General features: G+C 40.7%; 1 protein-coding gene across 7 annotated transcripts in view; it reads right to left on the bottom strand.

Moving 5' to 3' along the window:
* The window catches only part of vav3 (vav guanine nucleotide exchange factor 3), a 116,383-nt gene that overhangs the window by 85,926 nt on the left and 17,378 nt on the right, over nt 1-13,079 (bottom strand). For all 7 annotated transcript variants that reach the window (XM_074621368.1, XM_074621369.1, XM_074621365.1 and 4 more), the window contains exon 2: nt 10,562-10,678. In XM_074621368.1, the coding sequence (XP_074477469.1) occupies nt 10,562-10,678 (117 nt within the window). The remainder of the gene's footprint in view (nt 1-10,561; nt 10,679-13,079) is intronic.

Here is a 13,079-nt window from a genome sequence, read left to right as displayed (position 1 = left end):
GTCCGCCTCACAGGAAGCACTAAGTCCGGGCGAAGGGTGCTGTAAAGCGCCAACTTTACCCTGGGCCTTTCGAAGCTGACCTACATCCGGTCACGATGCACCACCACGGAGGAAATACGCCCCGCCGAGCAGGGCAAACGTGCACCGCTGTAAAAGAAAGGGGTGCGCTGCATTTATAACACAAGACAAAACGAGAGCGTCATTGCGAAATGGAATGCTGCACAATAGTTGTTTTATGTTGATTATCTTGTTTCTATTATCTTTGGAAGCCAAAATTGCAATTGTGATTGAAATTTGATTAATTGCACAGCCCTACCTTACACTGCCGTACGTTAAAATGGACGCTAGGGACGAATGATTCATTGATGTTATATCACAAATTGCGATTTTAAAAAGCTGTAGCAAGTAAGAGTTTATGCCACTGACCGTTGATTTCATCAATGGCTTTGTCGGCAGAGTTGACTGCATAAAATCCTAAGCTCTATTGCTGCTGAACATCAACTTTGCCCACCGTTGTGCTGCAGTAAAATCAAGAAGATTCTCAGAAAAATTTAACCTATAACAATGTAAAATACAGTTCAGAGGCCTGTCAAAGCGACGAACGCCTTTAAAACAACATAGTTGTCTGCATACATCACAATGTTGGAGAGGAATTGGCTGTTATATTCATAACCAAACCCACATGCCAAGCATACTTTTCTGCCTTTGTCGGAGTATCTGTGTGTGTACACAGAGCAGAACCTTTACTTTCCAGATGAAATACCCCTACTAGAAACCTATATGTGGTGGTTGCCACAGCTAAGACATCCAGCGTGCTCACACAGGGATCAAACACATGTCCGCAATCATCAAAGAAGTTTCCCTCCAACACCCTGAGACAATCAAAGAGACAATCCATCTCGGCTGCAGCTGGAAAGCAGGGCGGCACAGAGCTCTCGGGCCGAGCAATCTTCAGCCAGCGAGGGGTTGGGCGTGTGTGTGTGTTTTTGCACACGTGTGCGTGCATTCACGCTCGAGGAAAGCCAGTTGAAGTGAAAAGTGGGATTCCAGTGAAAGCTGATGTCATGCAGTCAGTCACTGGGAGTCCATGGATTATACATAGAGCTTTCAGCACAACGGCTTTAGAGCAGGTTCCGTCAAATTGCTTTGGACTCGACAATAACTCCAAATGCATTGGTTGGAAGTAAGTGAAGCATGGGAGCTTTTTTCAGACGCAGCATGAACATTGGAAGTCGAGGTGAATGCACTGTGATTTTTAAAGCAAACATTTCTACAGTCACCACACATTGGAGATTTCTCTACAGTGCCAAGTGAACTCAGGTTATAATTTAGTTTGTGTTGAATCACGGTGAGAAGTATGCAGGTTTCATTCTGAGCTTTGAAACCTTTTTACCTCAGTTTCTTCTCACAGTCAAAAAATGCAAGTCAAGGTGGATTACAGACTCTAACCCTACAAAACCATGGCTGTTCTCATACACCATTCGTAGCTATACCTACAAAAAGTAATGCACTGTAGTTCGTTAATATCCCATAAAATTGTTTCGTATTTAATCCACGTAATTGTGGACCAGGAAGTATAAAGAGTGACAAATGCCGCATAGGAGGCGGTCGAGGTGGATGGATGGGTCGAAAAACACCAGACTTTCACCCAGGAGGCCGGTGTTCATACCCCGTTTGAAACCAGAAGTCAACGTTGATTTATTTGTCACCTAACTTTCGTACTTAAGTTACAGCACCTCCGGAGTAATTTTAACCCAAACCACGATCTTTTCCTAAACCTAACCAAGTCGTTTTTGTCACGTAACTTCCGCCCTTAAGTTACACCACTTCCGGGGTTATTTTAACCCAAACCGTGATATTTTCCTAAACCTAACTAAGTAGTTTTGTTGCCAAAGCCTAACCATGTTGATCTATTCCTAAACCTAACTAAGTAGTTTTACTTTGCAAAGACTGGAGCAGAAATTGGCACGTGTTGCTGGACATTCGTGGGATTGTCGTTGAAAGTTGTGCCAAGTATCACGAGAACGAAAAAAGGGAAATTTGTGTCTATGTTGGCCCATATTTGTATATTACATAAGTGTTTTATTTATCATGTTAAATCTGCAATAAAAACATCACATCCAGTGTCAAACTCAGTGGATAAATACATAAAGTAGTTTTGTTGCTTAAACCTAACTTTAGTAGTTTTGTTGCCTAAATTTAACCAAGTATTTCAAAAGTAGTTATTTAACCCTCCTTTTCCTAAATGGAAATTGGCATATGTTGCTGGACATTCGAAGGAAAACGCATGAAAAATGAGGAGTAACATTTCGTAGGATATCATATGAACAGTTGTATGAGGATACGTTGCAAACCCCCACATACATAAAGCGACTTCCTCGGTCAAGCTAAACATGTTTGCAGACGACACCTTTGTATTGCTGATACAAACTATTACCCCAGCTACCAGAAACCCTCCACACTGCCAGGTACACGGAGGCAGAAGAGGTGTAATTGATAACATTAATGATGGCTCCGTCCAATTTAGGTGTGCCAGTGAGCCAGCACCCACAACATAATTGGAATGAAGCTATTATAATGTTACTGCTTACACCTGCATTTGACTACATATGGGTCACAGAAAGGTCTGTCGTACAGCTGTGTGCCTATAAAAAACAAACAAATTGTTTTTGCGTCTGTTCAGCCAAGCAAACAAACCTGCTGTGCACAGCTGGAGAAGTTTCCACTGATATGGGTTTTTGAAGGCCACATTTGTGTGCCCAAAACACCACAGACTTACCCAATTTCAGTGTTTCCTGTGTATTTATAACTTTTGTTGTGTTCTCTCAAAATAGAAAAGCAATTGAGACAGCATTTAGACCGTGATGGGAAAGAAAGGCTCTGCACTACAAGCCAGACTAATGAATCTGCAGCAGGTGGGTTCACGGCTCCTTAAGGCTGACGGTTTAATTGCAGGTTTAACCGACAGACACCTACGAAGCTATGAAGTAAAGACCTCCTACACCACACTAGAAAGACTTCTCCGGTAATCCACTTGAGGATAGCACTGGTCTGGGAGGAACCTCCACAGGCCAATATGTGATTTTTAATAGAAGACCAATATCATCCCAATATATTGACCATCCACTACACTGGTTTAGTCCTAATGGCAGCTATCAAAATCCTGTCTCCAAAGCAATTGTGGACCAGCGTTCCTGCAGCTTAGCCATGCAGTACAAAGATACACTCCAAGTATCCATTAGCACGTAGCAGACATTTGATATCTGACCACACAGATCTGCTCAGCTGAAGGACAAAAGAACAGAGACAAAGAGGGAGATGATGAGGGGGGGTTGTTCAGGAGATGCATCAGCCTTTAGTGGGTTTCTGTGGTTAAATTTATCACAGTCAACTGAGGAGGAAGACACTAATCAATAAACCCTCTCTGTCTGTCTCCCTCTTCCTTTCCATCTCTGCTTCCCCCTCCCCCGGGGTTGTCATTTCCCACCCCCCACCAAAATAATCAGCATCTTCATCCACCTAAAAATGCTAGACAGCCGGTGGTACAAGATGGTAATCTAGGAAAGCCCACTGGGGCTGAGCTGACACTGTCTTTATATGCAGAGGTCAATAGAGAGTAATGTGTGAGGCTTTTCAACATCCTCGGGAGTGCTGCGTTGAACTTCTCTAAATAATATGCAATTGTGTTGTCAGCACTCCCGTTATTGACGGGACTAAGAATGCAACTTGTCAACTACAGCAAAAAACCTCACAAAAATATTAAAACATTGATTTTTCCCACCAATGAACAACAGTTTGATTTATGTATGGACTGAGTGTACAGGGTTTACTGTAACAAACCAAGTGTGGACTGGGAGGAACATTTGATCCTTCATCTGTGTCTAATTACTGAAACTACCACACCGTATCTACAGTAAAACGCGGGGTGATTTCACTGCAGATGGACGAATAGGACGCAGCTGCAAAAACAAGCGCATGCCGCATCAATCTCTTATTGCCAGATTATTTACATATTATGCGGCTAAACACATGCAGGTGTGGCATCTCCTGGCCCACTTGAAGGAAGTTGCGGTGCAGCAAAATTTGCATAGTCTACACAGAATGGAACAAAGCAGATGATCTGAGGTTACTTTACCATGTAGGAATCAGCCCACATGAAGCCCACAGTGTTCATCAATCATCCAGATGTGCTTTGTTTCTCCATGGCCTGTCTTTAAGATTTTAAGTAGGGTTTTTAATCAATGTTTTCATGTAAATTTCAGTATTTTTTTTTTTCAGTATATAAAATGGACATGACAGTTTCTCGTCGCCAATATCTGAAGTTTGGAGCGTTATTTAGCCTCCGTTGCGACAAGTATGACATGGTTGGTGCCAATGGATTCCTTAGGTTTGATATGCCACCAGTATCTTCACTATAGCTTTCAAACTGAGCCCACAACAACCTAAAAAAAACACAAGTTGTGTTAATGCGGTAAAGAAATTAGCGGCGTTAAAACAAATATGCGTTAACGCGCTATTATTGCATTAACATTGACAGCCCTAATAAAAAATAATTGCAATAGTGATATATAATGCATGTAGTCATTTGAAATCAGTATTAGTAATAGAAATTTGTATTAATAAATACCAGGTTTAGATAATGAGCATGCATCAATTTTGAGATCCAAAAAGACACATGTTGTAACGGCCCCTATTAGTGGCATACTCGATGAATGAGATTCCAATGAGTCACTTTAACAAGTAGTTCTGTGGTCAGCGAGCACATCTTACAGTCAGCTGAGTGAATGACAGATGTGCTACTGCTGCTGCTGGTCTCAGTGTTGTTCCTAAATTAAAGTATGCTGCATTATTTAATAGGTCAGTCCACGATGCTCACTGTTTCCAAGTACTAAGCGACTGTCCATCATGTGACTGAGCATGGAAAGCTCCCGTCAGCACTTTGATTCTATTTTTGAAAGGAGCCGATACGAGATGAGTGGAATTCGCAATAAAATAGAAGTGAGACAGTTAGTCATTCACTCAGGGAAGATGATGGAAGCATGTATTTTCAATTGTGTCACAACCAAGGATACATGACGTTTTTTACACATCAGAGGGCACTAGGGTTATGTCAGCGAAGCTATGCTCTATTTACTGTATGTACATTGTGTCTCATATAGTAAAACTAGTAATGCTTATGGGGAAATCCACAGTTTTATGTTTCATCTCCTTCATTATTTGCCACCAAATGCCTCTAAATATAAAAATAGACTTGAAACAGCAAGAGGATATTGTTCATACCACCATACCACTTCATACCATCATATCTCTCTCTCTCTCTCTCTCTCTATCTGCCAGGTGTGTATCAGTGTGTGTGCATGCCCTGTGCAACCAAGTTTCTGTTCTCCCTACAGAGCCCACAACCCTCCATGTGTCTACAAGACAGATGTGCGAACCAGATGTTCCTGCACTGAGGGAAAAGGGCTACAGACAGACCTGCTGTATGTCAGTTACTAGTACTATTGCTGCAGTGTTGTGCGGCCACAGTTTGAGTCTACAGACACCAACAAGTCAAAAGCAGTTTGTCAGATGAATCAGTGTTATCGCAAATTCAAACGCACAATCTCCTTTTGAGTCTGGTCATGTTTTCTGAGGCCTGGATCTCATCAGGGACTCGTCCTTTTACTGCTGGATGCCTTCCCAGCTTTTAAGGTGGAGGAGTCAAGAAGAATTTTTCAGGCTGTATGGTTAAAGGGTTGTCTCATGTGAGTTCAGTTCAAAACATGTCCGGTATAACGGCAGGAAAATACCTTCAGATTACGACTGTTGAAGCCCAGAGAGAGAGATATCCATGTGCTTCCAAAAAAAACCAACTTTAAAATAAACAGGCAAGGTTGATGTTTTATTCAGTAGCAGTCCAGCAGCTATTTTTAAAACAACACCAAAAAAATAAAAAAAGCTAGAAGTGCAGTTGAGTGGCAGCTTCTCCCATTCCCTCCTCTCCTCACTCCATTAGCCTCTGCAGAGCCAGCCAGGCGAGGATTACGGGGCCTGCTTGCTGTCTGATTTCAGAGATGTTAAATTCTCTCTGGGCAATGTGGGATCCACTCAAGAGAGTCATCAAAGTGTTGCGCTCGAACAAACTGGAATCACTGAGGGAAATGAGGAAGAAATCGGACATCGCGAAAAAAGTGAAAATGAGTCTGTGCTTGATAAAGACTTTATCGTCTCATCTGAGACTGGTCGGGGAGAAAGCGGGAAATTGGATACAGAGGCATTTACTGTCAAGTTATGATAAGAGCTATCTGAGGAAGGATCGAGTTCAACCTGGCCTCACTGGAAGGTGTATAAATAGCACAAAATTACAACGTCATTCCGTATCTCATGAGGACACATTTTAGGCTTTTTGTGTGACATTTATACGCCACGCAACAAAACTACGATAGTGTCCACAGTTTAGGTTTAGACACACTTAGTTATGTTTAGGAAATACCAAGTAAGCAAGTATGTAAATGAAGTAAAACAAGTACGGTAACAATGTAACATAAGTACAGAAAACATGCCACAAACGTCACTAACGTAACTTGCATAGAAAAACACCAGTCTCAAACACTGGTCTCCTAGTTGAAAGTCCTGGGCTGGTCTGTTAAATAGGAAGCTACAGCCAGCAGCCTCTTAGCTTAGCTTAGCAGACCTGAAACAGCTGGCTCTGCCTAAACAAAATCTGCATTCAAGCATCTCTAAAGTTCACACAAGAAACACATTATATTTAGTTTGTTTAAAAAGCTAGCCAAAATATAGTCTTGCAGAAAACTCCCATGTAAAATGGCTAATAGCTGTTTTTTTCACTTAGCTAAGCTAACCGGCTGTAGCTCCATAGTGTACAGTGGGATACCTCCGGTTCTGAAAAGTGAAGCCAATGCAGAAGTGCCTTAAGCTTGCATTCTTTCTAAAAGCCAGCAGGGGGCGACTCCTCTGGTTGCAAAAAGAAGTCTGATTGTATAGAAGTCTATGAGAAAATGAGCCTACATCTCACTTGATTTATTACCTCAGTAAACATTGTAAACATGAGTTTATGGTCTCAATCGCTGTTCTCCGTTGTCCGGTCTGGGAGTGGTCCATGTTTTCGTCTCAGAACTTTAACGCTTTCAAAGTGTGTTTTCAGTTCATGAAAGTTATTTGTAACATTTCGCCTAAAATGTCTTATTCAGCTTTCGGTTGTACTTTGCTCCACCCTTGTGTAACTTCTGCAAAAAACCAAGATGGTGACAGCCAAAATGCAGAGTCTTCATATTAAGGCAAACCAATGGGTGACGTCACAGTGACTATGTTTATTAACATTTACTAACTCTCAGCAATAAAAAAAACATTTGTTAATTGGGTTTAATGTTTGGGAAGTTCCTCAGACTGATCAGAAATCAATGAGTACTACCTGGTTAAATAAAGGTTAAATAAATAATTTAGGAAAAATAAAAGATATGCTGTTTTTGTGACTATGTTTTAATATATATGGGCTTTTCCAGTAGTAGCTTAAGCCTATAAAACCCCCTGTTTCATAGACAGTTTGTTTCTTTAAAATGCTTACAGCGGCTGAAATTTGAATAGAAATGCACATGAATGTAAAATCATAAGGATGAGCAAATCTACAAAGCCCCTAACAGTGGCATTTTGGGGTTTTTCAGGAGTAAGGATAAAGATTTGTATTGCCTACAGTAATTCACTGAGCCACTATTGAGTATACTATAGTACTACTACTATATGAGCCACTTCTGTAGGTTTTCTCTGAAAATATTTCCCTTTAAGGGTGAAGAAAGGAACTTGCCAGCGGTCCAAATGTGTTTTAATTATAGATGACTTAATGAATAGATGACTTAATTCTCTCAGCTACTTAATTCAGCTCGGCACGCCAGCATAGATGAGCGTTCGAGTAGGGATAGAAAGGTGCTGTTGACCATATCTAAAGCCTCTCTCATTTTCCATTCTCTATTCTTAGAGATATTTTTTTCATAAGATCTGTAGTGCGTAGTACTGTAAATGGCTTTTTTTTCATACACATTACATCATGAAGAGTTCATCCGAGGGACTGTATTAACATATCATTTGTAAGTCAAAGCCTTCATTAAGTGAATGTTTTTCTGTGGATATTAGCTGAGTTTTTTACATTTTCAGTTATGAGAACATAAACGCCGAAATTACCAAGAGTCAACCTCTACAGGGAACACATGGGTGATTTTGCCAGTTATGTTCTAATCAATGCACATATAGGTTGAAAAGTTCAAATGAGCATATGGTTTATGTTGAGAGGACAAGGTGGCCAGTTGACACTTATTAAAACAAAAGTTTGCCACTCTTAAAGGTACAGTGTGTAGGATTTGGTAGCATCTAGTGGTGTGGTTGCAGATTACAACCAACTGAATACTCCTCCGCTCACTCCTCCCTTTCCAAGACCACGGTAACGTGAGCCGCTAAGTGCAAAACCATGGTAACGCCGTTCGCCTCGCTCAGAGGCCATCCTTACCGTAATAACATTACTTTAGGAGCAACGGTAGTCAGAGGTCGGCTGCCGGTACCACAGTTTTGCACTCACGTTACTGCAGTTTCACAAGTAGTAGTGGAAAGTAACTAAGTCCTTTTACTCAGGTACTCAAGTACAATTTTGTGGTATGTGTACTTACTTGAGTATTTTCATTTTATGCTTCTTTATACTTCTACTCCACTACAGAGGGAAATATTGTACTTCTTACTCCACTACATTTATTTGACAGATATAGTAACTTGTCATAAAAAAAGCAATCAGCTTATTTTTTTCAGATAGTTTCATTCAATTAATACTTGAATCCCAAAGAGATCAAATTCTCCAAAATTTCACTAAAAATCAAAGATTAGAGAAAAGTCCAAAATATTAATAGAAATTTGTATAGCAGAACTTTGTGTTTTCTTTTCTACCCGTTTAATCATCTCACAACCCCTCAGATTTATTTGACCCTGTGGAGTCTGACCCCAGGGTTGGGAACCACTGAACTAAACTACTGATATAATATAAATACAATAATATATAATTTGCAAAACAAGTACTTTTTGATTATAATAGTTCTGTACTTTTACTTAAGTACGATTTTAAATGACTTTTACTTGTAATGGAGTACTTAAACATCGTGGTATTGGTACTTTTACTTAAGTTAAAGATCCGTGTACTTCTTCTACAAGCGTGTTGGAGAACTACGGTGGCCTTCAGGTAGCGTAAAAACTTGAAAGGCTCTCTCTAGAGCCAGTGTTTGGTTTGTCCATTCTGGGCTACTGTAGAAACATAGCGGAGCAACATGGTGGACTCCATGAAGAGGACCCGCTCCCTATGTAGATATGAACGGTTCATTCTAAGCTAACGAAAACACAAGGATTCTTAGTTTCAGGTGATTATACACTAATGAAAACATATAAATATTATATTCCATTTCTGCTAATGGATCAACGAAATGCTTCACACTGTCCCTTTAAGTTCTGCGGCCATTTCACGTCTTTATTTCACAAGCTGTCACCTTTCGTAAACGTTTCTCTAAGAATGCTGCTCCCTGATGTGTGTGTTTGCCAAGAAAAGGGAAGTTCAATAGACACATGTTTAGAGGTATTTTTCCATTCATCATAAAATACATAAAGTATGAGTCAATTTACTTTAAGTGATGGTTGGTAATTTTTTTCATAATAGAGGATGTGGTTTCGTATTGATGATTTGTCTTCTCATAATAACCACATAAAAAAAAGACTGTTCCTTTTTATTAGAAATGCGCTACAACAGTCTGTGTTTCACTTCTGATATGATTAGTATGATGAAAATATGAATCTGCACCACTGTGGGGCTGATTAAATACATGCTGTGTATTATTTTCATCTCAGCTGATTATTAATCAGTGATGTTATTATAGCCGTTGGTGTCACTGGAGTATTTTTAGCGTCCCATGACGCTCTAAATGCCACTTCTTCAAAGATTTTATCAGGATTAAATGGAGGACGATGGCAGCTTGTCCGTCAATATGTCCACGTGTCTTCCTGTGTTTCTCCCACTGACACATAACATGCACACATTTTAAGTTAGGATACACGGCCCTGTTGCCTCATAAACTCCTAACATCATGCTCACCGGGGTCCGGCAGCGTGCTCTCTCTCTCTCTCTGATTTCTAAGTGAACCTCCTGGGGACTTCAAGAGGGCAGCAGCAGGGCTGTCAAAGAGCCGCAGACAGCTTCACAGCACTACGAGCAGAGCCCTATCAAAGTAACGAACCTGAGGCCAGACTTTTAACCCCGTCGTAAAGTCTGCACGCTGAGCCGTATTCGCTCTAATGAGAGGAAGCGATTAAACTGCTGGGTCATGTTGCTGACTTCAGCTTTAGCTTGGAGTGTGAGGAAAGCAGCTCTTTCACTTGAAGTTTGACTAAGTTCCATAAATTCCACACGAGGACAAGAGTAGGCATAACATTTTTTTAAAAAAGCACATTCGACTAATTCAGTTTGGTCTTTGGGGACAGCTGTCGTCACCGAGAGCCCAGCCTCCGGCTCATTCTGTGTCACCTAACAAATCTGCCTTACCTTTCCAAAGTCCCTGACGTCGAAAAGGTCAAAGGCCTCAAACAGCTCGCTCTTCCTCATGCCGAATACCTCGCTGCATGCTGCCAGGAACGTCCTGATGTTCTTCAGACACAGGAACTGTTGGAAAGACAGATATCTATGAGTGAGTCGTCTATAAATGTACACGACATGCACAAATTATATTTTCATTTTCATTTTCAAAGGGCTACTACGTGTGTACTTTTTTTAATGCCACAGATAGTGCTACTTCTCTGTTCTGCCCGCTACAGTAGCTTTCACTCTAATCAGGGCGTGCTAAACACACGGGAGGACAGACACAGCTCTGAAAGATAGATGAATCAGTGCTTATAGGCACCATGAGAACATCTTGTTTCATTAACATGATGTATTTCCTGTTGAAATAGGACAGTGGAGTGGCGCATAATATGAAAGAGATAATGCAACAGAGAAGGGAGAGAGAGAGAGGCAGAGATCTTATCTTTTTAAGATCTTATTTACTCCTACTGGTACTGTATGATGTAACCACTACGATCAGATCCCTCCTTCTATTGGCAGTCTCACAGTGCAGTACAAATGTAATTTACTCCCACTGTGTTCTTTCATTATTCCATACTTCTCTGTTCACTGATTGCCACAAATATTCAATTTGTTCACGATGTTCTAATTAAAGAGGACCTATTATGGTTATTTTTAGGTGCGTACTTGTATTTTGGGTTTCTATTAGAACATGTTTACATGCTTTAATGTTTGAAAAAAGCTTTAATTTTCTCATACCGGCTGTGCTGCAGCACGTCTTTTCAGCCTCTGTCTGAAACACTCTGTTTGAGCTGCTGCCCCGCCCTCCCAAAAAAACAAAACACTCTGCTCTGATTGGTCAATCAATCTGTTGTGATTGGTCAATTGAACCAAACTCTTTGGACTCCGCTCCAGCTCCGCTCTAACTGGCTTTGTTTGAGGTCGTACCTAACTAGCCGTTATACAAATGTGTTACTTGGTGACATCACCACGTTACGGAAGAAAAGGCAGGACTTGAAGAAGCCTTTCAGGCAGTTCAGGAGCAGTGTTTCTGTGGGGGAGAGTAACTCCCTTTGGCGTGGACTTTGGGCTTTGTAACTTTGCAGAACTTTTACATGCAGAAAAAAACTATATAGCACACTAACGAAAAGGGAAAAAGCACAAACACAAGTGCTCTTTAACATTGAATTCAGCATTGACAAAAGCACAACAGTCCCATTGAGACAAAAAGCAGCCACTACTGCAATACTCTTTGTTATTTTTGGTTTCAAGAGCTAAATGATATTGTGCTGCACTCAATCAATCAGTCAATATGCGATGTATTTTTCCTTTGATTTTCTGTTGATGAAGTTTCTGCAGAAACTCTTTTCTTTGTTTGTTCAGCCATGTTGGCAATCACTGCTCATTCCTGTTGCTCTGTTCTAATCATGTTGCCATTGTCATTGTGTGCATGTTAGCATGTTGACGTTAGCATTAAGCTCAAAGCATCACTGTGTACAGCCTCCAGGAGCCCCTAACATGGCTGTAGACTTAGTCTTGTTTAAACAATTGTCATCAAGATATGCACTGAGCGGGACATATTACAGTTAAAAAAATGGCTCTAAATACCCAACATATGCTGTACACAAGCTAAGATAATTTAGTTTTGTAGTGTTTTGTTTGTCTGGAAACAGAAAATATACTACTTCTGATACATCACAGAATTTTTCCCAGGAAAGACCAAACTGCGAATGCTAATGCTTTCATAATCAATAAAGGAAATTCTGTTGTCTGTTGCGGTGAATTATGTGTCTAAATTCATCATGGTGTTATGACAGTTCAATCTGAGTCATGGACTAATTTCCATCGAAGTTGTCGCCAACAATGAAGTAGCATTGTGCACAAAAGGTCATGAACCTATTCCTCAGCTCATTTTTATACACTGTGAGCTTAATTACAGCTGAGGGTGCACTTTGACCCAGAGAAAATTAAATCAAACAATCAATACGCAACTCCTCTAATAAACAAGGTCATTTACTGACTGTGTTTTCTGCCTCGTCTGCAACCTAAATCTAAATCTCGCTAATGATGTTAATGGAGCCTCATCCAGAAACGATTTATCCAAATTATGCGGCAGTTAGCGCTGAATGCTGCCCGACAACACCAATGAAACTGGGGGGGGAACCACAGGATGACGTAAGGTTTTCTGAGGTGGTTCGTTCTCTTTATGAAGAGTGGCAGGCAGCGAGTGAAGGGGAAGGTGTCAACATATGGTAGTTAGTCAACGGGCAGTATCTGTGGCTTATTAACCTTCCTGTAGTTAACACAGGATGGAACAAAAAAGGGTGCTGGTGAAAGGGATGTTTTAGAGAGGGGTGATTTTTTTTGCCACATCATGGTCCACCAAAGTGCTGGGATCAGGTTTAACAGATGACCTCACCTGTAAATGTGCATTTTACTGCATTAATATGACAGTGAAAACTGTCTGATCTCTACATTGTTGAGCATTGTTGTACATTTTCAA

Source organism: Sebastes fasciatus, chromosome 21 (assembly GCF_043250625.1).
Source record: "Sebastes fasciatus isolate fSebFas1 chromosome 21, fSebFas1.pri, whole genome shotgun sequence".
Lineage (NCBI taxonomy): Eukaryota > Metazoa > Chordata > Actinopteri > Perciformes > Sebastidae > Sebastes > Sebastes fasciatus.
This window is presented reverse-complemented; position numbering and strand designations above follow the sequence as displayed.